The sequence below is a fragment of the Xiphophorus couchianus genome, chromosome 12 (assembly GCF_001444195.1).
Source record: "Xiphophorus couchianus chromosome 12, X_couchianus-1.0, whole genome shotgun sequence".
Taxonomy (NCBI): domain Eukaryota; kingdom Metazoa; phylum Chordata; class Actinopteri; order Cyprinodontiformes; family Poeciliidae; genus Xiphophorus; species Xiphophorus couchianus.
The window spans coordinates 24,563,118-24,590,274 of NC_040239.1; the positions used below are offsets into that span (position 1 = coordinate 24,563,118).

The window sequence follows — 27,157 nt, forward strand, 5'->3', positions numbered from 1 at the left end:
TTGTGCATGGACTTATTTTACTATACCATAATGTAAAATGTAACACTTTAGTTTAGCACAGAAATAAATAGACGCTCGATAGTGACTGAATAATGCAAATAGGCAAAAGAATTACTTGCAAATGTTCTTGCTGCCCGATTAGCTGTGGCGCCCTTGTTAGTGAGCCACAACGCACGTATCGAGAACAGCTCCAGCATTACATGAATGTAAACAGGTGATTGTTTTCCTGCAAAGCATGTGGTGGAGAGCCAGTTCATTTTCCAAACACGAGGCTGGTGCTTCACTTTCAAACACACTCGTGTTTTACTGCACTTTTTAGTATCACATGCTACAAATACAAAAGGCTCGGACTTTAAATGACAGAACAGTCATAAATCTGGACATTTCTTCCTTTTGGTATGTCATGCACCGGTCTTTGATGAGAAAAAATAACAGAGAGTGACTCAATCCCAGCGAGGCCGAGAGGCTCAAAAGCCGCCAGGTGGCATTAATTCATCCATCACTGCCACATGCCAGTTTTATGTACTTCATTGTTCATTAGTCGTATAGTACAGGTTTAGTAAGCTGGCACATCAGATTCTGTGTTGCAAAGCATTAACAGGCACTAAAGCTTAACATGACACTTCTTATTATGTGATGTTACACAGTGGAATACTGAACCCAGAACATGTCCCGTATTTTTTGCCTTAACGCAATCTGTGCAAACTTGCGTGATATTCTCCAAATAGGAATATAATCAAGGTAATTTGAAATTCTACATTTGAACAAAACTTAATCTACAAAGCTGTCCCTTAAATGCATCCCAAATGCTTCTCTATAAAAAAATTGTAACACTTTTCTACTCATTCCAAACTAAAATACAGAAATATAAATATTAGCCACTTAAATGCATTTTATTCCGTGCTCTTACACTGATTAACAGATAAATGACAATCATAATCTAGTAAATTATAATCTGCATAAGGCAAACAACTATTAGTGAAGCAGATAAAACACCAAAAATGTTCTAAAATAAATAATCTAAATATAAAAAGAAGGAAGAATCGCATGCTCTGGCCTCACACGCTGCAAATATCATGTAGACACTTGCAACCAAGGCGATCTCAAAAGCTTTACAACCAAAACTGACGTCTTGTTTGCGCCTCTCAGAGACCCGGGCTTTGTGTTGCCAAGGGTGGAGTGCAGCGCTCTCAAAAAAAAACAAAAAAAACGCTCAGCCTCAATTCTGATGTAAAGCTGCGGGAATGCTCTCCGTTGTTCAAGCCGAGTCATTCAGGATGCAGTTGTGCAACAGGGTCAATAGGACACAATCATGCTAATGGGGGGGAATTAAAACACAACGGGGTGCACGGACTGCAAACGTAATAAAAATTATCCATAGAAAACTCTGTGCTACTTAAACATTCCTCTTCTCTCAGGAGAACTAACCTGGGAATGGGAGAAAAAAGAACGCTCCAACAATGGTAAGGAAAAATACAGTGCAATACATTTCGACACCTTTGATTAAAAAAAAAAAAAAAAAAATCATTCTATATTTATGAGAAAAGTCTCATAAATGCAGCAAAGCAGAAAATAAATTACCATTGTATTTACATTATAATATATACATTATAACTGCTTTGTAGCTTTTAAGTTAGTGTTCGTAACACATTATTTCCAGAGATTTAAAGTATCTCAATGTGGAGGTGAAGCAGCCGCGGCAGCAGCACAATCCCTCTGAGCTGTTCTGGTGATTTACGCCGTTTAGACGAGAAGAACGCAAGCATCGTTGAGGGATCCTGTTCCTCGGATTGTCCGACACTTCGCTCCCAGAACACAGAAACGTTCGAACACAGTCCACAATGCCGCTGCGCTGCACGGCCGCAGGAGCACTGAGCAATGACTGAGGGTGAGGGCAGGCATTCCTCGTTACATCAGAAGAATTTTGCGTTTCCTTTTTTTGCGAATGAACGCAAACAATTGGACAATGAAAGTTTGTAATCCTCCCTTTTGGGTTGATCAGGAGGTGACGGAACGGCGTTGGCGTGCAAAAAGCAGAAGGACGCTGTCGGACCCCTCTGAAAAAGTTGCGAAACGGATAATCACTACGCTGAAGATGGAGAGCGGCGTCGTAATACCTGGATGCGATCGGAGCTAGCTAGAGAACAAGCAAACAGAGCATTTACACAGAATGCATATGTCTTCATAAGCTCGCTTCATAGTTGACAAAACACTGAGCAGGATGTCAGCCACAATTGGCAGCAGCCCGTGCATTACATTAGGCAGTGAGATGTTTCCATCTTTATTCAGTGCTGCGACAATATTACACTGCCAGTAAACAAGTGGGCCATTTGAATAATTCATGAGAACAAACTGAGAGCAGACAGTGGCTTTCCTACGTTTTTTTGTCTTCCACAGTCGGCTCTGATGGAATAGGAACTCTACTGTTTTAACAGAGATTTTGACATAACACCTGGGATCAGAGAGGAGCTGAGGATTGGACCAGCTCATTTTTTTGTTTGTCTTGTTTTGTTTTCCCTCCACTCACCTTACATTTCTACACAAGTCCGTCATAGAGTGACAGTGCCTGAACAATGGAAGGGTCTGCCTTTGACCCTTCCTGAAACTCCTGCAGAGTCAGCTTCCCATCTGCATTCTGCAACAGGAAACACAATGAGACTGAAGCTCTGAAATGATCAACAAACAAAAAAAATCAGGCATTGCTACTGTACTGTTTCACCATGTTATGCAATCAGTCACATTTTGTGACGTTATTGCTACTGACTTCTTCTTGCGACTATTTGATAAAAGGTCCAATTTTCTGTTTTATTGTTTAAAATTTAGTTGTTTCACTTTTATCGAATTCATAGCCACTCATTACTTTATTCTGGCTTAGGAATGCAGGATATATCAGCGGTACTAGCATTGGTATCAGCCGATATTAGTCATTTTTGATCGATATCGGTCCATCTTGTTGCCGTCTGTTTTGGTCATGTGGTATTTGTTTGGTAATGTGATGGTAATAGCGATGCAGCAAGGGATTGTGGGGAGTTTAAATGAACCAGAGAAGCAGTGGTAAAGTTAGCGTTGCAATGGTAATTTTTTTCAAGGCGTTATATATAGATAATATGAACATAATACATATAATATCAGTAGATATTGCCTATAGGCCATAAAACCAATACTAAAAATTGGATATTGATATAGACACACATTTTCATACTGGTACATCCCTATGCTGGTTTATCCCAAAGAAATCTCAATGAAAAACATTTAATACATTGAAATTGTCATAGTTCATTATATAAACTCTTGTAAAGTGGTAAAATGAGAACAGGTTCAGAGCTAGTTTATTATTTAGCAGCAACTGTATTGCTCCTGCTTTATGCTGATTAACTGATGTTAAGTTCAGTGAGCCTAGTTGTTGGTAGACTGGTAGTCCTATTGGCTACAGCTGGCAGTGGTGAGCTGCATCTCACCTTTCACTACAGCTGAGTGGATTCCTAGGCCTGAGAGTGTGGGCACTGAGGACCAGTGCTGAAGGTGACTATAAATGACGTTTATAGACTGTAGTGTTAGTGATACTGCTCTGGCTACAACTACCAGCTCCAAGCTTCAGTCCCTGTGGCTCTTAGGGTAGCAACAAAGGCAAAATTAGCCAAGGTAATGCTAAATTAATAATTATTGCTGGACTTATCTGTGTCAACTAAAATTTTATGCTAGGAGATCAAGTAAAGGGCAACATCATAAAGTGTTATAACGCTACACTGACCTTGTCCATCATTGCAAAAATACGGTCCACTCTCTTTTCTGGTGTGTTTTCTTCCTCCGGTAGCTCCACAGTGTTTCCCTGAGATAGACGTTGCATAATTATCACTCTAGCAAATCAGGAAGAGGAAAAAAGATGTGGGCCCCATACTTACCACCATTTGATATATAGCATCTACAATGTTTAACATTTCATCACGAGTTATGTAGCCATCGTTGTCGAGATCATACAGTTTAAAGGCCCCTGCACAGAGAAAAAAAAATAAAAATAAAAGTTTAAAAAGGTGATTTTCACATTTTGTCATAATTTAATCACAAGTTTCGAATGTTTTCAGATTTTATGCGATAGATCGGCACAAAGTGGTGCATTTGGAAAGCAAAATTATTTGTCTGCAAAGAAAAATCTGAACTGTTGTGCGCATTTGTATTCAGCTCTTCTTTACTCTGACACCCCTAAATAAAATCTTGAGTAAGCACAGGAGCACGACAGAAAGTTAAGTGTAATGTTGAGGCAGCATTAAAAGCATGTTTTCTTTTTTTTCTAAAATATTTTCAAATAAATATATGAAAAGTGTGACAGGTCCTGTTTTACTCAGGTACCCCAAAATGAAATCCAGAGCAATTATTTTCCAGAAGTCATAAATTAAAACTTGAATGCACATTTGTGTGACTTAACTTTAATAAAAGTAAAGCTGTTTTGTTAGAAAACATTAAAGAACAAAGAGCGTCATGAACATCAAGGAACAAAGCTGTGAAGAAGTGTAAAACAGGGTCGGGATACAAAAAAAAAGATAATATCTGAAGCTTATGACATCTCATGGAGCATTGTTCAATCCCTCATCTGAAAATGAAAAGAATATAGGACAGTGCAAAACTATTAAGAGATGAGTAACAGCTCAAGTGAGACAATCTGTAGACAGGACAACTATTAGTTGTGTACTCTAAAAATAAAAAATGCTAAGCGTTTTGAAAAACTAACTGCACGTCGATATGAAATGCCTTGATAATAGGAATGATTGTGATATTGACAAAAAAATTTATTACGGTATTTTATAGCATTTACTGTATTGCAATAATGATACAAAGAACTTAAATTTAAACAAGTACAATAAACTGATCAAATCATATTTTCAAGCATAATGATGTTAAGCAGTGGTCTCAAGGGTTGGTATTCTGTGACTTTTAGACGTCTCTCTATTTCAGCACACCTGGCTCCAATATTAGCGCATTAGCAGAGCTCTGCAGGGCCTGACTGCATGCCGGGGAGGCAATTCAGCCTCAATTTGTATAGAATTGAATAATCATAGCGTCATGCTGGAGTGATGCTCCCTTCAGCAGCGATAGCAAAGCCGGTCAGGTTTGATGATGAAAGGCAAGGAGCTAAATACAGTTTAGTGGAATCTGGGAAAGAAGCCTGCAGGAAGCTGCAGAAGAATTTAGACTGGGCATGGATTGACTTTCCAGCAGGATGGCAAAATATACAGCCAGAGCAAAAATAGAATGGTTTAGATCGAGCATAGTCATAGTGTGTTTGAATGGCCCAGTCAAAGTTCAGACCTAAATGAGAGTCCAATCAGTATTAAATAAGTCTGAATTTCTCTAATCAATTGTTATTTTGCAAACTTCAGAAGGTGGTTCTACAAAATATGGACTCGGGGCAGCTGAATACTAATGCATGCCACACAATTTACTGACTTTTACTGGTAAAAATTTTCCAAAACCATATAGAAATTTTCATTCACTTCCTAATTATACACTTCTTTGTGCTGGTTTTTAATGTGAAGTCCTAATAAAACACACTGCTCTTAGAGGTTATAACATGAAAGAGGGGAGTGAATACTTTTGCAAGCTGCTATCAAATTTTTAGATCACGTTAGTTTTAATGAAACAGACCTGGTTAGAATTTGACCAATATGTTTTTTTTATTTTCAAGATGCTCTAGTTTACTGAAGACGCATACGGTAATCTTTTACAGTTGGTGCTCCTTTGAACCCATCTGTCCTTTGTGATATGTAAGCAGCCCAATTAAAGCTAAATCCTTTCATTTCAAGGCAGAAAACAGAGAACAGTTCCTTCTTACATCTGAGCTTCTCATCCAGAGTCCCCCTGGAGGTCACCGACAGGGCCTGGATGAACTCGGAGAACTCAATTCGTCCGTCCTAGCGAGCGACAGAAACAGACGCAGAATGTAATCAGCTCTAGACAAGAAGACCATCCCACATCACATTTTGTGTAACTCTAACTTTAATGAACTTCTCCCCCATTCTCCGCCTCCCCGTTCTTTCACGGCGTCCTTCCTGCATTGTGCTGAAAACTGGGCCAGACGTTTGCTCCAACTGAGCTGCTATTTTTCGCCCTGCACCTGGCTCTCTCCTGAGGCTGAGACATGTCACCTCTGGTCATTAGTGAGACGGATGCTACTGGTTCATCTTCTTAAGACTCCCGCCTAACGAACACAATCACCAGGTTTTGGTGGTCAAGATGTTACAGATTTTTCCCAAACTTTCCTCATCTTGATTGATCGTGGAGGATAATTTTATTGAACAAGGTAGAAACTCCACTCCCAATTTGGATGTTTCAGCTTTCGTAGTCTTAAATGACTGCATTCAATTTTGGAATTAGGGTGTTAATATTGTTTTTTTGGTTTTTTTTCCGTGTGGCTGCACTTGAAGCAGAAAATAGAATGGAAGACAGTCAAAGTTGACACAAGAGATGAAAGTAGCTCAAATGCTACAAAGTCTTGAAACATAAAATTGTCTCCTTTTAAAAAAAATGTATAAAAGAAAAATTCCACACACCCAAAGCTACATAGGAACTCTTTATATAGTGGAAATTTCAGGATTTAGCTTTATAATGTGACTAGAAATACCAAAGGCCACCGCTGCATGACAAAAGCTTTCCCACATTCCTTCACAACAGACGTCAACCTGTATCCCTCCACCCCCACATCAGAAAACAGTCAGGCGCTCTTGATGGTCTCTGAGGTCAGCTAATTTTATCTCTACTAGACATCTGCCTAACTAAGAAAAATGCTGAAGTCATGCGCTGCCAGTGACATAAGCCATAAAACCAGAGATCAATGGATTCTCTGACTATGGGCTGCCTAACACTAATGAGAGTCAAAGATAATCGTCAGACATGCCGGAGTTTGTCTGATCCCTCCAAAACAAAGACATTTATCTGCAAGTCAATAAACCTCCAGGGGGCACACTAGCACCCCGGGAGCTGCTCTCTTATTGTTCCTCTGCTTAAACGTAATTTGGATAATTATTTGCAGCTGTCACATTGGGTTGGGGGTTCAAATATACAAACAACATTTTGGCCTTGCTCAAACTTGCACGAATAAACAAGCAACTGTTTGATTCTAACAGAAATAATGAGAAAATTGTAAAATACCAAGAACATTTTTTTTAAAAACAATATGTGACAGAGAGTTCATTAACTGGTCTTAAACACAAGTCATAGTATCTTGTCATATAGGGTGAACTATAGAGATGTCCCAATCCTTTTCCTAAGGTCCTGATTGGAGGACATCGTCCATTCATTTCTAAACGATCAGTGTCTTTGTTCCTGACTCATCATCACCTGTTGGTGCTCTGCTGTGTGTAATCCAGCCGAGCCCCAAATCAACAATGTCTCATTTTGCTCAGCCAGGTTCTAAAAAACACACCCTGTTTTTTGTATGCATAGCTTGTAAAAGTGCATTGTAGGCCACAAGGGTATTTTGTTGAAGTAGCAAATCTAAATTGCCCCTAACAACCCATGTCTTTTTAAACTGCTGTAATGACATTTGCAGGGAAATAGAGACTATAATGGCTGATTTAGTATCCTGACGACTTGCTGTGTGGTATGCTGTTGATGTAGGGAGGGTTGTGGAGAGAGCGGATCCGCAAGAAGGTTTGTTTCTAATAGGAAATGAGACAGGCATCTCTCAACAGGTAAAACACAGTAAAAGAAGAATCAATTTTGAAAATAAAAATGAAAAGTTTCTGTAACATTTTATTATAAAATGGTTTTTTTTATAGACATTTAAAAAATTGTAAATACTTTATTGGCATTACAATTAAACCATTATTAAAATATAGAAAAACTTCTTAAAATATATTGCATGTAGATGTAATGTTTTACTAAGAGAAAGTCCAGAACGTCTGTAAAAAGTCTGCTTTTATGAGAATGTTTTCAGGATTTTGTCGGAAACGAATAAACAACGCTTGGTAGCCATTTTCTCTAAGTTATGTAAGGCAACTGCAATAATAATGTGGGTGCTTTAAACGCCAATACTTATGAGTTAAAATCTATAACAGCCTTGCACAGTACACTTTCATCATATTTTGTTAAAGGACTCCACTCCCTTTAAATGCGTTCGACAGTTCAGTTGAAAGGAGTCTGAATGAAGAGCAATCTGCAAAAAAAAAAAAGAAAAAGAAAAAACACATGCCCTGTGCTTCTAAGAAAAAGGACGAAACATGTTCCAGGAACAACAGCATGCTTAAAAAAACAATCAGATTTTATAAATGCCATTTATTAAGTTTAACAGCAGAGAAAAGGAGCCCAGAAAACCAGAAACCGGTGCTTTTAATTTAATTTCAATTTCTTATTACTGTCTTAAATTCTATGCAATATGAAGTACAAACCTTATTTTCATCAAATACATTAAAGACGAATGAAGCAAACTTGGTGGGGTCTCCGAAAGGAAAAAACTGCTTGTATATCTTTTGAAAGCCCAAAGCATCCAGCTGGCCGCTGGGACAATCCTTGATGAAGCCTTTGTACCTGAAAAACAAAATCAAAATATATATATATAAAAAAAAAGTATCAAAACATCCATCCTGCAATCAGATAATCAGGCTCCAACTGGACAGCGGACTGAAGTCACCTCGTCACCTCGACGGCAAGCGAGCGTGACTGATTCAGCTTGAAAGAATGTGCCAGACCAAAAAGGTAAAGTGCAAAGCTATTTGTTTCACTAATAGATAAGATGATCACTCTAATCCAATAGCGAGCCCAAGGTGGTTAACGCTAATCAAATTCCTTTCTGCTTCTCTTTGATAATATGTGGAGCTGATAGATAAGTCGGAGAGCTTCCTCTTGCTCCTGGAAATGACATATCTGGAGAGCGACTTAACATCTCTATTAGCCTAAAAATAGAAGCATCTCATAAGCAATTAGAGGCGCAGTCACTCAGAGGTAGGCTATCTGCGGGACTGCTTTTGTAACGGAGAAAACAGCCATCGCGTAATCAAACCAACAGCTTAAGGAACAAAATAGAGAGTGTTTGTTTCTATAAAAATAAATGTTAGATGAGTAGCAGGAGGAGGAAGTAGAGGAGGATTACCCCTGTAGTTATATAAAACATTGCAAAACTGATCAAGTACACACAGGAGAGCACTGCATGTGCTTCTCAAAATAAGGCCGGTCTATAATTAAAGCACAGAAGAGCTTTGAAGAAGACCGAAGGCCAGCACGGAGCTTCTCTGTGCACACACTGAGTCCTTCCTCTTCTTACACGCTTTACTTTTAATCTGCCTGGGAGATAACAAAGCCAGCTTCGTGTAAGTCCAAAAGATGGGAAGCTGCTTTGAGAAGCAGCTGAAAAAAAAAGTTTAGCAAGAAGAGGAGCGAGATGACAGCAGAACGATGTAATATGAATTATCTGGAGATGATATGCAGTGAAATGAGCGCCAAGCTCACTATAATGAAGTATAACCTCATTGGTATTCAAAGTGCAGGAGACACAAAGCATGTCCTAATCCAAACCCAACCCTTTTCATGGGAATCCATCATTTTTCTATCTTCTACACCTTTTTTCTAGCCTTTCTATAACTTCTATCTTATATTGCCGATAATGACGTACATATTGTTGAGGCATTAAACATTTTTTCTCTTTTTGCACTGTTACAACCACAAGCTTTAGTGTATTTTACATAATGGACTAACACAAACTTTGTATACTTGTTAAGTAGAAGAGAAATGGCACCTTTCCAATGTTTTTACATCTCTAAAGTATTTATACTCAGCTCCTCTGAATCAATAGATTGTAGAACCTTTGTAAAAGATTTTCCGTCTTCGTTCAGCTCAGGTATGGCAAGATATGATGGAGTACGTCTGAACTTTGACTGCGATAGCAGATGTAGACACATGCCATGTTGGCTCTGGGTAATTGTTTGGATTCTTGTGCTGTTGGAAGGTGAACCACTACGTCAGTCTCAAGTCTCCTGCAACCTCTTACCAGATCTTCTTCCAGGATTGTCCTATATTTACCTTAATGAATCATCTAATAAACTCTGACAAGCTTTCCTATCCCTTATACCGACAGCCTGATGCTGCCACCACCAAGATTTCTAATAGCTTCCTTTCGATAACGGCTTTCTTCTCCTCAGTCTTCCATGAAATCTAGACGCGTGGTACTGAGAGATGTCCTGACAATGGTTTAGGTCAGGGGTCTCAAACTCGCGGCCCGCGGGCCAACTGCGGCCCTCGGGACGATAGTTTGTGGCCCCCGCCTTAATATGAAAGTTTAATGTTAGTGCGGCCCGCGAGTTTGATATAATTGGCACTTTTCAGTGTTGTGTGCGGAGCTGAACGAACTTACCAATCACGGTGGAGTATATTGCTCTTGGGGGCGGGACATCGGCCGGGCCTATTTGCATTTTCTATTTGTCATTATTTGCATGCGGTACATGCGCAATTTCCGCGGCCGCTCCCGCTTCACGTGCTTCAGCATCCAGTCTAGACCCGGAAGTCGCTGATCAGTGTAACGTAATTAAGGTTAGGCGCTGTAACGCTTGGGTTGTGTTTAAGGGAGGAGAGGAGGCGGCAAATTCGTCAGGACGGTCAAAAACTCACAACCACACTGGTACTGGGAATTCCACAGTGTTGTCCTTTAATAAATACGCTCTTCACCAACCTTACAAAGCCCGGTTGAACGGCTGCTATATTATCAGACATGAAAATTGAGCAGCGTCCAAACAACCCGTAACATTACTAACAAGTTAGGGAGCTAACATGTCCGTCTAGCACGTTTCTCCCACGCTCTCTACAGAGAAGCCGTGGCGCATACTTCTGACATCATTAGCAATACTAGAGTATCTTAAAGAGACACTACACAATTACGGCTGTTACAGCGCCTGACTACAACCTGAGGAGACCGTGTGTGTGAATGCGGCCCAGCCTCACCCACACTCTACCTCCAGCGGCCCCCGGGCAAATTGAGTTTGAGACCCCTGGTTTAGGTGGAACTGTAACTTTGTATGTTTTCAGCTGTGCAATACTTTTCCATATTCAGGTGATGAATTGGTTTGTGCTCTGTAAAATCCAAAACCTTTGTCTTATGACTAGGAAGAGAGCACCGATTGCAGTATTCTGGCAGATCTACGGTTTTTAAAATGCTTGACCTGCCAATTCTGATTTTGGGAAATATGGATCTTTAAAAATCAGTTTAATATTTACGTGTCAGGCGGTAGCTAATCTCCCAAAACTAAGGAAATCGTGGTGGAATTATCAGTCTGCCAACTTATTGGTGCACTCCTATTTATAACCCGACCCTGATCTAAACTTCTCCTCAAATTTATTTCTACCATGTTCCTTTGTCCTGATGATGCCGCTGTTCTCTAATGTTCTCTAACAAACCTCTGTAGCCTTCACAGAGCAGCTGGATTTATTCTGACATGAAATATACTCAAGCAGACTATTAATTATTTTGAAGGTAGTTAATTGAACTGCACCTGTTAGGGGTATCACATTATACGGGGTTGAATACAAATGGATACAACTCAATTCAGTCATATCTAAGAAATACATACGCTGTTCTGGTCTATCATGTCTAAATAAAGCACATGGATGTTTTGTGGTTGTAACATGAAATAATATGGAAAATAGCAAAGGACAGGAATACTTTTGCAAGCCATTAAATCACAACTGCTGTTACAAAATAAAAAAATAAAAAGTACTTTAAATAATAAAAAAAAACAGATAACCAGATATAGCTTCTTTTGTGATTAATCTTAGTAAATCTATTATTGAAGAGCCAACACAAAAACTATTTATCTGGCTATTGCTTACTAGAGAGACCAACAGCTTTCTGTTTAGTAGCAACAAAATATGCAACAAATACAGACGTAGTAATGATTGAAAAAATGCTTCCTGTGTGTTTCATTGGGATTACAAAATACTATATAAATTGATAAACACTCTCATCACAGAGCAAATAAAAACAGATCCAAATGTGGTATTTAGATTTAAATTGTTCTACAATAAAATCATGGCTTTTAGCAAGTGAATTCTGTTCATTTTCTCTATGAATTTAATTTATCAGAAGTGATAGTTATTAGTCTATGGAAACAAATCATACAATCGATTCCCAAGGTCTGCAAAAAACTGTATTGTTGTTTATATTAGTATAAATTCTAAAAAAAGAAATGAAATAATTATGCACAAGTATTTCCATCTGATAATGTGTTTTGTGCCCTCTTGTGGACTAATAGACAAAAGCAGGTACACAGTAGATTCAAACTTTTTCTTCCTTTTATAATAAAAAAAAAAAAACAACTTTTCATCATTTTTGACCAGACAGAGGAATTCCACTTAGTAAATTGCAGGAAGTAAGAGCATACTAATAAAAAATATTCTTCTGGAAAACTCTTCACAAAAAGAGTTAAATTTAAGAACTTTTACAATCTGCTATGCTTTACTTTTATACACAAAGTTTTTTTTTTTATTTCTAATAAGTTATATCTAAAAGGGGAACTGAATCTCTTAAGTACTCCTTTGTTATTTGCCTTAAGAGTGCCAGAAGCATGGCTTACTTTCAACATCTTTAGAGCACCTTAATGACTAGTCTAAATATGTAGTCACTGAAAAAAAAATCTTACTGCACTTTTACAGCAGTGACAGATCTGCAAAATAAAATGATCAAACTAGTGCTGCAGAACCAGACAATTTCAAGAACAAAAATAAAAAGATACATTTCTCTCCAGTGGCTCACAAACAAGCCTCAAATTATTCATACACTCAGGCAAATTTAAATTTGTAGTCATTAAAAAAAACAAACAAGTAATTTTCTTTCTGATAAAAACGACAGGCACCTTTCACGAGATAAAAAAAATTAAGAAATTAAAATAGAATTTTATATTTTTTAAATAAAATTGGATGTTGAACATTATTTAAAACCTTCATACAATTGTTGGCATTATCCTTTTTACAATTGAGTTCCAGTTTTTAGCATGAATCCTCCTTGCCATCATCCTAATCTTTAGCTCCCTCCATAGATTCTCTAAGTTTCAGCTCAAGACTCTAGCTGGCTCGAATTAAAATTATTTTACATGAAACATGATGGTAAAATTAAAAGATTACTTTAAAACTAAATTCAAACTAAAGTATGAATAACTTTGAGTGCAACTGTAGATGCCTGAAGCAACATTACCAGAACCACAAAATCTATGCAAAATAAATTTAATACGATTAGAAGAAATAGGTTAAAACACAGAGAACCTGGCAAAAGTATTCAACTTTTTTCTATATGTTCTCACATTACAACCACAAAATTCCCTCCACTTTACTGGGATTTTTGTTTTTCGATTAGATTATAAAACAATATCCCAAGCTTTGAACATTTCATGAATGTTCAGTCTATCATCTAAAAATAGAAAGTATGGCATAACCACAAAGCCTACCAATACACAGCAGAAAAACTGTCAGAAGAGTTTTAAGCAGAGGAGCAGAAGAGAGGTTTACACTAGCTCTGCAGGACCTGGCCAGGTTTGATGGGAAGATGGAGGTAAATATCGGGCGATCCTGGAAAAAGACCTGACACTGGAGTGGCAGTTCAACAATCGCAACATCCATACAACAAAATGGTTTAGATAAGAGCTTTTTAATGGTGGGGGAGAGAAATGAGATTTAAAAAAATAAAAAAGCCAACTTCACCAAGCATATGCCAGAAACAAAATGGGCAGATTTTTATTACGTAAACCTATGGTGAGAGACAGAGTCTAGTCTAAGAAAAAATAATTAAAGAACAGCAGAAACCATGAGAATGATTACCTAAAGTTGGATTTATCATCTAAAGATGCTGCACTGTCACACTGTTGTCTACCAAACCAAATGAACTGTGGTCACAGCGGAAAGTAGTTCGTACTTTTATCAGTGTAAATGACAAGGCAAAGGAAGCAAAGCATGTGGCGCTGCGCTTAGCAGTTAAAGCAGCTAAATCCTCACAAACTCAGAGAAACAAGCATGAATGGAACATCAAGTTATGCAACAGCAAAATGCTGAAAGATGATATAATAGCTATAATGTAGTTGGGGAAGGGCACAGTTGTTGCTTTGCACTATGACAGGGGGCTAACTCTACCACACTTTGAAAATCCCTGGTTTAGATCAAAGCTTGCTCGTCTATTAGAATGATCCATTTAAAGTCCATTTAAAAATATGCAGCAAAACTTAAAATTTGCAGTTCACAGGCACTCTCGACCCAATCTGACTGAGTTATTTTGTGAAGAGGAATGAGTCTAAATGTCAGTTTCTATATGTGCAGACCTGGTGCAAACTACAAACTCAAGGGGGATGAATATTATTCTTTTTTTATTTAAGAAATAAAAATGTCACTTTTACCTTTAAAGTTTGCAGTTGTACTGTTGGAAAAGTGTGAAAATGCTTAAGGGGCATGAATACTTAAGCGCCGTACATTTGTTTGCATTTTCAATGACATAAAACCTTTTATTGAGTTGATTTGGCTTGTCACACAGTGATCACATGTATTCGTTTTACTGCTGACATCAGGGATTTAACCACATTTGTAATTCCAGTTCTATAAAGTGAACATACACTCCAGTGTTGCTACAGTGGGTACAGTAAGAAGTGCACCAGGGAGTAAACATGTTTTCACTGTCAGCTATTTGCCAGGAACGCATCATGTCCGACAGATCTTTGTGGTGACACTAGTGCTAAGCCCCCACACAAAGTCAGACTGTACTTGATGCAGTGTGATGCTGCAACGTCTAGAAACATAGCAGATTTGACGTACAGTATCAGACCCCGCCGGCAGTGATAAAGCATTTATTATTGGCACCAGCAACCTCTCATTGGCATCTAGCATGGTGGCTTGCTAAAGAGCAGGATGTTTCCTTTGCTCCTGCCTCGCTGGCAAGCACCTCACTGAGCCATGGGATTTTGTTATTGATTTCAGGTAGGCCTCAGGCATACTAATGATGTTCCCCTTGGAGGAGAATTAAAACGGGAGCAAACTTAATGCACAACACAGGCATTTATCTAACCCTGCTAATTCTTCTGTGTCTGTGCCTGTGCTCTAATTACACACCATCTGGCATTTCCCCTGGTAAAATTCCCTCTCATCCCTCACACTTGGCTGTGTTGATTGCTGCTGATCTAAGAGTGAGGATTCATGCAAAAAATCTCTGTAAATGACGGAGGGTGATGGTGAGCTAGCAGGCTGCGCAGCCGGCAGGGTGGAGGTTTGAGGGCTGCGGGGGTGAGGGGGTTTCCACCCAAGTGAACTCGGGCAGCCCGAAGACTCTGGAACTTTCAGCAGCGATATCTACAGTGCAGTCGCTGCTGCTGCTGCGTGGCCTGGCTCCTTCCCTCTGTGCAGCTTCTAATGGGGGGGAGGGCATGAGGAACAACTAGCTCTCGAGTCCCAGCTCCTTTCATGCATGCGCAAGTTGATGGTGAAATGCGAAACCGAGCCAGGAGAAGTGAAGTGTGAAGATGGAGGAGTGATCACTTCCGTACAGTGGTCTCTCCTATGATAATCCCTGTCCTTTGTTTTAACTGGAGGCAAACACAAAAAGTGATGACTACTCATGCTTGAGTCATCTCTGTGATGAAGCTGCACTTTCTTATGCATGTTAGCAGTGTCAGTGACCCACAACAACTTAAATTCCAGTACTATCATCTTCTCAATAGTCTCTCTTATTCTGGTCCAAAGTAAACCAATAAGAAGTGTGGCAAAGAAACCGTACCAGGACGATGCTGGTAGAAGTCACACTGACTAATAGCTGCAAAAACTAACAGGAAGGCTTACTAATCTGAAGGTTTGTGAAGGCTTGATGTCAATGTACAACACTTTGTAACAATATTCTTACATTTTACACTTTTATACATTTTTATTATGTAGTAACACCAACAGATTTTACTGGGAAAAAAACAATGCATAAGTGAGAAGAGTGTAGAATAAATGTGTTTTTTCATTATTTGTTTAATTAAAATTTGAAAAATGTGGCAAGCGTCTCTAATCTGCCTCCTTTAATTTGACACTCCTCCCATAGAACACCGTTCAGTTCATTTTACTGACTGAGGGTGCAAGAAGAGAATTAATGAGAGAAGAAACAAAGACTCCGGAGGAGCTGAAGAATCCATAACTAAGGTGGCAAAATCTATCTACATGACAACATTTATATATGCATTTGATAAATCTGAGGATAGCAACTGTTGCAAAAAAAAAAAAAAAAAAAAAAAAAAAACATTTATGCATTGCAGTTTGCCACAAGTTTTACGGTCAACAATCAGCTCTTTGGCCAACATCCAAAATGCTGCTTGGTGGAAAAATAACTAGAGATACACTGATTGCAGTTTTATGGCAGATCTTTAAAACGATTCCAAATTGGCCGGTACTAATTATTTTGTGTGAAAAGTTACAAAATATAGTGACAAAGTCATTAACTTGGGAAAAGTTGGGTGACCATAGTCAAACTGGGCACATGCAGACATGACCTGGAGGGCGTTTCTGTCAGTCAGCTCTCTCTCACAGCAGAGGAAAAGGGGACAGCGGCTGGTCTTCAGATCTTTGCAACGGTAGATAATATCAGTGCATAAGATCACATATGTATCAGGAAGTCACCAAAAGCCCAACATAAAACAAAATTGGACCAATTTATTGGTACACCCCTAAATATAACACTTCATCCAAAATTGTGAAACGACAGCAACATCATCCTGAAAGTGGACAAAGTGAACTTTCTGAATGGCTACAACTAAATACAAGGTAATAGGGGAAGAAAACCAGCAAAACACATGAAATTGAGATGGAAGATTACTTCTAGAATGACAAGATACTAAAAATTAAGGATGAACAAGTTCCAGAAAAAACCCCAGCTATAAATGCAAAAAAATGTAGTTCTTTAAGGTACTTAAAGGTGCTGAAAAAAATCAATCATTTAATAAATTGCTCTACTTTGTGTTTATCTATTATACTTTATAAAATTTCAATAGAATATGCTACAATCTCTGGTTGCAATGTGACAAAATATGAAAAAATCACAGGGTATAATTACTTTTGCTGTATTCAAGAAAACCTTCAAAACGCAGCAACCTTACAACCTCTTTACCCCCGCACCATTCCTCTCTTATCATACATCCCGTTTGAAAGTAGAATGAAAAAATTAAGGAGGAATGCATCATGGAAATGTTTGTATCTGTTTTATCAGCCTTCAAAGTCATTTAGCCACAGTGACGCTTCAGAGTTGTTCTATTTTCAGAACTCATCTGTCTTCAGGGAAGCGTGAGGGAGACAGCTTCAAATCTACTGTAAAAACACTTTTTATAGAATGACAAAAACCAACTCCTGGACAAAGCACACCAAAGTGAGATCCGCTGTCAACATTTTTTTAGATATTATCATTGTCAAGTAAAAACAGAAAAAGTCTCATTAAAAATAAATGTACACACTTACCACTGCTGTACTTCTTTCTCTGTGACTGTAAAAGAAAGAAAAAGAAAAGTGACATTAGAAAGAGGTTTTGTCCTAGAAAAAGTAGCCTAGTAGTTAATCATCTTGGCCTAAACCTTTCCAACACATATCCACAGAGCACAACAATAATCAGCCCACATGCAAATATTGGAAAGTAGCACTGTTTCACTCAAAGAGGAAGTAATTGATTGTAGCGCATCCAGAGACTAATCGTCATATACAAGTTGAAAAGCTGGAAAAAAAAAAGTCACCAAAAAAAAAAAGTCAGTAAGAATGTGAACGTGAGCCATAGATTTAGGAGTAAAATACATTTTAGCAGCAGGATATGTTTCTATGCCCACACAAGGAGCATGATGTACTAGGACCAAAAGATCCCATGGGTTTTCCCCTCGACTTCTTACTTTCCCCGAACTAACCAAAGTAATTTTCAGCTCTCTGGCCCCTGGAGTTTTGTAATGAAAATGAGGGCTGAAAATCAATAACTTTATTCTAACCAAGCCATCCTTTGAGACTTCCTGCTAAAGTGCCACTGCACCACTTCTAGTGAGCCAGATGTGTGGGGGGGCCGAAAAAGGAGCTTCTAACCACAACTGCCTGGCGTGTTAGTTAAACATTAATATCATCTAATGTAATGCTTAACCCAGAGGTTAAGCATTACATGGTTTCATGGTTTCTACATCTGTATAAAACATAGAAATGAAAGCAGCAAAGCAGATGTACACCTGCCACACTTTTAAACTAATGCCATTTAAAAAGCCAGAACTGGCATTAGATTACACAATAGCCAGAAAAAGCAAAAACCTTTTCTGTGAAATGTTCACATTACTTTCCAGAGTACAACAGAATCACATTAAATCTATTGATGAAAAGGCAGCTTTTGCTTGCATTTATGTCCATCTTCACTTATTCTACCCAGCTTTTAGCAAAGAAACCCCTCATGTGAACTCTTCCAGGAAAAGAAATATCAGGTCGAGCCCACAACTGACAGGTAAGTCAAGCTACTATTAAACTGACCTTTAAAATCAGTTCAGGCAAAAAAAAAAAAAAAAAAAGAAAAAGAAAGAAAGAAACTGAGGTAATTTATAAAGGCTAGAATTATCACATAGAACATTTATTTTAGAATTGCAGAGGTGATGGGATATAGGAAAACCTGATGTTGTTCAAGTCTCAAAGGATGGCTTGGTTAGAATAAAGATGGAAAAATTTCCATCTTGCCCTTCCCAGTCCTGTTGCTGTGACGAGACGGAAAAATGGCCATCATTTAGGAGAGATAATTATTATTGTACTTGTACAACATTGTCTGGGAAGTCATTTTCATTTATCATCACATTGATGATGTTTTCTCATGGATAATTTTGCTGTTTGAACTGTTTTTTTCCCAAAAGAAATTACTTCATAAACTTTAATGCATTTATAAATATAATTAAATAAAGTTATTCTGTTATGTTATAATATATTTGCTCTATTTATTGAAGCATGTAGTCTGTATGGTAATGGGTAAGTTTTGAGTACTTCTGTGTTCGTGGAATTGTGACAAATTGCTAAAAAGTATTCATGGTCACTTTTTATTATCCCTATAAATATCACAAAACATTGTGAAAAAATGTTAAGTCATTACCAACTATTTCTAGCTCAATTCTACATTTGCAACTGCAGACTGGCTACCTGAGAAGATAGCCCCACTAACTAATCAAGTAAGAGTTTATTATACTTCTGTTCCTTAAAAAACAAACAATACTTTACACAATAAGCAGCTGACTGCTAAATTAAACAAGTTTACTCTGTTTTCTCTTGAATCTACACTTTCGGGTCACTTTATTAGGTACATCTTGCAAGTATAACGTTGGACCTTCCTCTGCATTCAGAACTGCTCTATTTCCTTGTGACACAGATCTTACGAGGTGTTGGACATCCCCAAGGGATTTTGATGTAACAGAATCATGCAGTTCCTTTAGATTTAGCCTCCTTGATACAAATCTCCCTTTCAATGTGCTGTACTGAGAACAGGTGACTGCAGAGTGCAATGGAGAACAGTTTGAGCATGGTGACTTATCATAAGTAGACATCAGAAGACTGGCACACATAAAGGGATTGACACTGACAGCAACGATGCTCAGATAGGTGGTGATTTTCAAACCATGTAAGAAAAGGGACAAAAACCTGCAAAGAAAATTCATCCAAAACCACAATCACCAGCCAAGCATCTATCCCTCCATGTCTTTTCTGCCAGATTCAGGTCCAGTTGCTGCTAAAAATCCAGACTCGTCAAACCAGGTGATGTGTTTCCAATGTGTTGTTGTTCAGGTTTGGTGAACTATTGTGAATTTTAGCCTCAGTTTCCTGTTCTTAGCTAACAGCATTTCAGCCTATCCATGAAAGGCTTAACAAGTGAATTCAGAAATACTATTCTGTATTGCTTGTAACAAGTGGTTATTTAAGATACTAAGGCATTTCTATCATTCCAAACCAGATTCTCCTTTCTGACCTTTGACATCAACAAGGTATTTTCATCTACACAGGTCAGGAGTTTCTAAAACGCAAAGACCAACAATAATACCACAAGTAAAGTTACTGGACCTCTCTTCCTCACTCTGATGCTCTGTTTGTATTCAAGTAAGTTGACTTCACCTCATCAAGAATCCATGTGGTTACCTCATTTGCAAGTTGTGTTAAAAAGCAATTAAAAATCAGCCCATTCATAATCTATACCCGCATGTCTGTGGTGCCTAAGTAAAAGCAATAAGATTTTGTTATATACTATTGTTTTAGAAATTTGTGTGAATATCAAGAAATCATGTCCCCCTCCCCCACATTCACCAAGCTCAGGCTCTGTTCAGCCAGAGTCTGCTAGAACACATCCTGCTTGTTACTCTGTCAACTCATGAGAGCCATCAACTCTTTGAGGACTTACTCAACTGTCGTGCCATCACATGGCTCTGCCTTACATCCCGCAGAGATTTGAACAGGACTGCTGCTCTGTCCACGTGATGTCAGTGTGGTTATTAAGGCAAAAATTTAAAAAATAAAAAAAACTCTGTGTGGAATTAAGCTCTTTGAAAACAGCAGGTGAGACCCAGACTTTTTTTTTTTTGTTGTTGCAAAAAACAGGAACATCACAGACTTTTAGCCACAATCTGTACAGCTTAATGGTGCCTTTGACTACAAAGTAAAAATAATTGCAATACTGCTAATGGAGCTTTAAAAATAATAGATACTCTCACAACAACACAGAGAAAAGACATGTACTGTGCATACATTTTTTAGAAATCAACATGCTTTGCTTTTTTTTGTTGCCTGTTAAAACATGGGACATTACTTGCTTGGAAAATGTACCGTTTTTTATACCAGTCAACTAAAAAGAGACCTTAGCACAGAGAAATTTAAGTCCCCAATCTGTCAAGAACTAAAAGAAAGCACTGAATAAAATGGCAGACGAGGCTCCTCGTGGGAGGGCAAGAGAAAGATGCAATAGGATGAAAGAAAACAGAAATGATAGAGTCTGAATTCAAGCAACAGAACGGGGGGTTGGGGGTGGAGTGATCGCAGTGGGAGAGAGAGCTTGGTACCCCTTTCAGCGATGCTAACCAGATAAGATCCTAATTACACTATTCCATTCCCCACTCAAAGAGGGCAATTAGGGGGTAAAGCGAAAGAGAGAGGCAGGGTGAAAGGGTAAGAGAGAAAGGGAAAGACAAGGAGCGCAGGACGGCAGCGAGCAGTCCAGCCCAGCATGATGCCTAATCTTTCTGCACAGCAATTTCCTGTGACAACAGTCCTCCTTGCTTCTGCTGCAGAGACACCATCCACACAAATAACAGTATCATTAAGCAGCCAATGGAAGTCAACTCCCACCCACACCTGCATGCTTGTACCGCTCAAACAATAATAATCTTGTGCTCTGAAAATAACACGTAAACAATTCAAATATAGTCTCCGGAGAAAAACGCTCCTGCTGGTCATTATGAATCTCATTTAAAAGGTTTTGATTTAAAGACTATGAGAGGACACAAAAAAAATAAGAAAATAGATATCAACAAGTGGGCAGTATCTATTTTTAGACATTTCCCGTATGTGAGCTCCCTGTTGAAGTGATGCTCTAGAACGTAAGAATGAAGTTCGGCCAGGAAAAATTTTTTTTACTAAATTATAAATTTTTCTTTGATACCAATCACAAAACCTTTTGGATGCCAATATATCTCAACTATAATGCATTCAAACTCTGTATGCCAATAACACATTTGGCCAGATGGAGGGACTCTTAACTGCCCTTGATGCACCAGAGGTTAATTTCAGTAGCCGAGATGCTAAAGCTGACAGAACTAATGGGGACAATTTAATCTGAAAAGAAGTAAAAATAAATACTGTAAATACATGATTTTCTGTTGGATTAGAAAGAGGTCTCATCGAAAACTCAAAGTTGGGTTTAAGTTAGTACATTATTGCTAATAAAATGCAATAAACAAAGTCTAAAATCTTTATATTTATATTTTTTTTGCTGGGTTTCTTTTTAGGTGAACCCTGTTACATAAACTTTAGAGCAATATGGGCATTATCACCAGTTTTGATAATTATCATCATACCATTTCAAATTAAAACTCTATCTTTAAGATAGTATCTGTTTCAGTACAACGTTGAAAAATGTATTCATAACAAGTAGAAAAATAGTAATATTTCTTATAATATTAATGGTACTTTCTTAACTAGAAATAAATTGTCTTATAAATCACATTTACAGGACTGTTTAAAAGTGTAGATAAGTTTGAGTAAAATTAGAAAATAATTCAAATCAAATCCAAATTACTGTTTGCAGTTTCTTCTCCATCTTGCAAAAAGGCTAAAAATGTATTCTCCAACTAAATTTCAAACTTTTATCATTATTGTTGACATTTAACAGGTTTATTTCCCACCATTATTCTCAATGTATTTTTAGATCCTTCAGTCACACAGAGAGTGATTGCTCTATGACTTTGTTAGGTTTTGGACCAGTTTACTCAGAAAGTACACTAAAGCATTTTGTCATTACTTAAAAGTTACTAAAAGAAATTGGAATAAATAAAAAAAATCAGCATAGGCGGGTCAGAATTTCACAAAATGAGTTATCAGAATTTGGCCTCCAAATTAAGATAATAGTTCAGATCCTCCATGTTTTGTCCCCAATGTGATTCAAAGCTGCAGAATATTACTCGACTCAGCCTTTAACAAATTACAATTAAATGTAAATCAAATGGAGAGCTGACATTTAGACGCAGCTTTGGTTCATCAATAATCACTGTAAGCAGTGCTAAGTCAGGGCAGGGCTGGTCATTGTGCAGCCTGGGTGGCACACAGTGGGTGGAAAACATCGTTAGAAGACCGCAGCACTAAAATCAATAGTTTTTCTTTTTTATTGTGCATGTTTAGTCATTCCTTTTAATCTTTCTAAAGTTCAGAGAACTTCCTTCAGGCTGTTTGAAGTTAACGAAGAAGAAGCTGAGGGTACTCACAGTAGGTTTTTCTTGTCAACTCCTCCACCACTTCTTGCTTGAGCTTGCTGTTTGATTTCCCCATGATCTTCAGCTCTCTTCCACACCTCCAAATTCACCTTGGCACGCTGCACCTGTTACTACCTCCTCTCCAAGCGCGCTCGTCTGCCAATAATATACAACAAATTGTCGGTGCAATGACACCGACGCGGGGAAAAAAATTAAAATAAATGAGAAACACTCTCTTCTTCTTTGGATAGAAAAAAAAAAGACAACATAAAAATATCAAAAGAATAGGATAAATTTCCATTCACAAGAGTGAATCCTTCACTCTAGCTGCTGTCATGATTTGCTCAGTCATCATCCCCGGCACATCAGACAGATGCATCAGACCCCAGGGAAGAGGAGGAGGAGAGAAGGGGGACTCTGTGAAGAAGGGCCAGGCAGGTTGTTGAGTCTACAAGAGCGCCACCGAGTCCCCGCTCGTCCGCCTCATTTCTTCACAGCAGTCCGTGGGCGAAGAGTGGCGTTCGGATGCGTTGCTACCTCCGTCCTTGGATACAAGAGTCACTCAAAGGCTGGGTTAAGAACGCTCGCTCCCTCACAGTCGTTCACTGTTCTTCTCACTCCACCCACCCCTCCTTTTTCCCACCACTATCTCTATTGCTCGGGGTAAGTTACTGTCGAACAGAATCCTCCCTCCTGACAGCCGAGATAAGGAGGTGTGTAAACTAAAGCACAATGAGCAGAGCCTTTGCTTGGATGCAACCCTCTTTTGCACTTCTGACACTCTCACAGCACTTTAACTCTAATCCTTGAAATTCATACAGACATAATGCTGTTTAATTAAAAGGTTTGGAGTATTTTAGTAATAATTGGCAGAGCACAAATTGGACTAAAAGGTCTGCTTTTAGTCCAACACTTTTGGAAGCCAATATGGCATCTGGTGCTGCTCTCAAAATAAGCACAAGAGTCCGCCCGTCTACGAAGTTTACAGGCGGATTTGAAGAGTGACAGTTTTTTTTTCCCTCTCCTACATTCTGACTCATAATTCTTCCTCCTTCCTGGCCTCACGACAGAATAGCCTGGTGATTTCCTTCTCCGTCACAGCAGCCAAGAGATAGGGATAATGGAATTTCTTTGTATCGCAGGCCCTGGCGTTGTCATGCACTGATGTCTTACGACAGCATCAATCTGAGGCAAAGAGCACACAGCCTAACAACAACAACAAAAAGAAGAGGGTACGCACTCGGCACCTTCAATGCAAACATCTGCTCTCTGTGTCCACAGCCGGTGAAGTACTTCTGAGGGATACTACGCTGGTAATCACCATCTTTGGCGTGCTTGAATCTTGAGATGTGGGGTTTTTACTTAGGCTCTAAGAAGATAAAAAGAGAGCAGTTAGAGTCTGTATGGCAAGCATGATCGCTACATGTTGACAGGGAAAACAGCTGCTTTTGTCCATATGTATATCTACTAACTGTAAGCTTGTAGATATTACTATATAACAAACCATACTCTTTCAAAATTATGTTATATTTTTTCATGTAAAAATGACCAACTTCAAAGTATAAATTAAGATTTTATGCAATCGGTCAACACAAAATAGTGGATAATCACACTTAAGGCAGTCCAGTCAGATGAGAGACACTTTGATAGATTTTTGGTCAACATGCAAAACCTTATGCATGATAGTCATCATTGCATATCACTTTTTATACAAAATCCTTATTGTGAGACAGTGGTGGCAGCATCATGCTGTGGGGATTATTTGTTTTTATTAGTTTAGCTAAATACAAGAAAATCTGCATTTTCTTTCATTTGGGATGCCGGAGTAAAGGGGGGTGAATAAAAATAATAGCATGCCACACTTCTCAGGTTTTAATTTGCAAAATATGTTGAAAATCCTTGTCGCCACTTCGCACTTTTGCTAGTTTATCATATAAAAGACCAACAAAATACATAAAAAATGTTTCGTTCTAACGTGCCTCAAGGTGAGAAGTAAACAGTGTACAGATTCTTCTACCAAGCGCTGTAAACCCACCCAAATAACTTTTTCCAAGAAAAAATGTATACAGACCAAAAGCTGAAAGTGTTTAAGTAACAGAAACTTCAAGACTTGCGCACTCCCGTTTCCTTCACAGCAGCTTAATTAGGTGAAATGCGCTTTGTTTCAGATTAACACCTCTAGCAGAGGGGAGAAACGCTGTGGTCGCGGCAGCAGCAGGTGGGATGTTGCCTTTAGGTACCATAGCAACGTAGTTTATGGCTACAGCACAACAGCGACAATGCGGGGAAAGCTTTGCTAGTCATTGTGTACTCGCCACGTTTGGTACCCACGCCACTCCATGTTGCCAGCCGACGAGAAGAAAAGCGGCAAACGCGCCCTGAAATGAATAAAAAGCATTTTCCAAGTGCAGAGAGAGAGGCTGTACCTGAGGCGAGCCGCCGCGCAGACAACGTGTCCCGCCGCTGTCCTCTTCCGCTAAGCTCGGCGCTGCTGCGCTGCTACTGCGCTGGAAGCCGTCCGCGCTGCTCTGAAGCCGCTGACAGGCAGTGACGTTGCTGCTGGCCCCGACCAGCTCGGCTCAGAGACGGAGACACTGACGTCGCGGTACCGACGGGCATACAGGGACTCTTTGTGTGCCCAGTCTTCACACGTGTCAGGACTGCATGGATTACCTTTTAAAGTTATACTACACTCTTCGGTTGTATCATGAAGTTGCCAAAGATGATTTAGCTCAGATGAAAAGTCCTTCTCCTCGAATTAGTTGACCACTAAGTGTTGGTATGGACGGATTTTAACTAGGGCCTGTGTCTGGGCACAACTATGTGAAAAGCCCCCATTCCTCCACCCCAACTCCTATAAAAGATGCGCCCACAACTAAAATTGATGTAAACTATTTAGATAGAATTTCTGTTTGCCTTTTCTTTTACCTCCCATAGTTGCATTTTGTCCCTTTTCCACTATTTCTGTCACGCTTACATTCTTTGTTTGTCTGTTTTTGCTTAACTTTTGTGACTGTGAGGAAGATCTAAAACACACTAATTAAAGCATTAAATGTAGAATTTAATTAATTTGTTTAATTCTTTAAAGATTGGGTGTTCTCATTAGAGACCAGAAATGTTCCAACAAACTCAAAAACAAGTGGTTAATTAATAGAAGCTATATTTCTTTCTCATAGTCAGAAGTGGATGAGGGGAAATTTGAATTTAGTTAGATTTTCTTTGTGTTTAAAATTATAAAAATGAAACCACCTGCAAAATGCCCATTTTGTCACATTCTGACTCTCTATACACCTTTCTTTGCCCTATGTTGCAAAGCTTCACTTTGTAACATCACTGCCAAAATGGTAGGGGCTAATATTGACATTGGCTCAAAATATTAAATTATAAATATTTATCCAAATTTGTTTTTATTATTTTAAATATTTTTCATTTATGGTTTCTTATGAGAAATTCATCTTGCCCAAACATGCATGGACCATATTGCAATGTAAAAGGGTTAAATGCATTGATGTCCATAGTTTCCTATGGCAGAATTTGAAAATTAGGTCTGATTTTAAAAAAAAGATCCTTACATTTAATTTTTGTTAACTTCATAGTCTTTACATCCATGTTTTCAAAACAGCTAAATTAACATGTTTATTGGACCCAGCAAAATTTAGTATCCATGATCATAAGTACTGTAACTACGCTAATTCTTTATCTAAATAAATTATCATCTGGAATCATTGAGGCTGGGTTAAACTTGTCATTTCATTTCTTCTCTTGAATGCATATAAAAATAAGAATATGCATTTGTGAGAAGGTGAAGCTAATTGTAGCAGTGGGAATGAAACAGTGGACCTTTGTTTTGTTGCCCTTATTTCACAAAAGTGGGAACATTGACTCCTTTTGTCCAATTGTTTGGTTATTCTCTGTCAAAGTCAAACTCTAAAACTCCGGTTTTTATAAACTATCATCTAAAATGTGAAGAAGACCAAACTTGAAACAGATCGAGATAACTGGGATTGTCCCAGTTATCCCATCGTATTAGATATTTGTGCAGATTTTGCTCATTTTTGATACTGGCATGCATCCGCACAGAAAAAAAAAATCAAACTTGGAAGTGAAATATCAATGATCTGTTGTTTTCATATCTTGGTCTGATTTCCTTCTGCACCACTGATGCAATGCCAAGTCCTTTTCCCACAAGTATTAATAATAATTTTTTGTTGCTCTGAAAGTCAACGCTTGACTTA

The 27,157-nt window shown here is 38.5% G+C and overlaps 1 protein-coding gene across 3 annotated transcripts; it reads right to left on the reverse strand.

The window, feature by feature from the left end:
• Positions 1–284: 284 nt before the first annotated feature.
• ncs1b (neuronal calcium sensor 1b) lies at positions 285–25,547 on the reverse strand. 3 transcript variants are annotated; one of them, XM_028033933.1, is made up of 10 exons: positions 25,349–25,547; positions 24,163–24,291; positions 22,935–23,078; positions 17,434–17,458; positions 8,382–8,520; positions 5,828–5,906; positions 3,903–3,991; positions 3,752–3,829; positions 2,528–2,635; positions 285–2,057 (listed from the first exon to the last, which is right to left on the reverse strand). In XM_028033933.1, the coding sequence occupies exons 3-9, from the start codon at positions 22,996–22,998 to the stop codon at positions 2,537–2,539; spliced, it is 573 nt and encodes a 190-aa protein (XP_027889734.1). In that variant the 5' UTR covers positions 22,999–23,078; positions 24,163–24,291; positions 25,349–25,547; the 3' UTR covers positions 285–2,057; positions 2,528–2,536. The 3 variants fall into 3 exon arrangements, with proteins under 3 accessions (XP_027889734.1, XP_027889732.1, XP_027889733.1); XM_028033931.1 differs by having other exon boundaries at positions 285–2,137; positions 25,349–25,546; XM_028033932.1 differs by having other exon boundaries at positions 285–2,137; positions 24,170–24,291; positions 25,349–25,545.
• Positions 25,548–27,157: the final 1,610 nt, after the last annotated feature.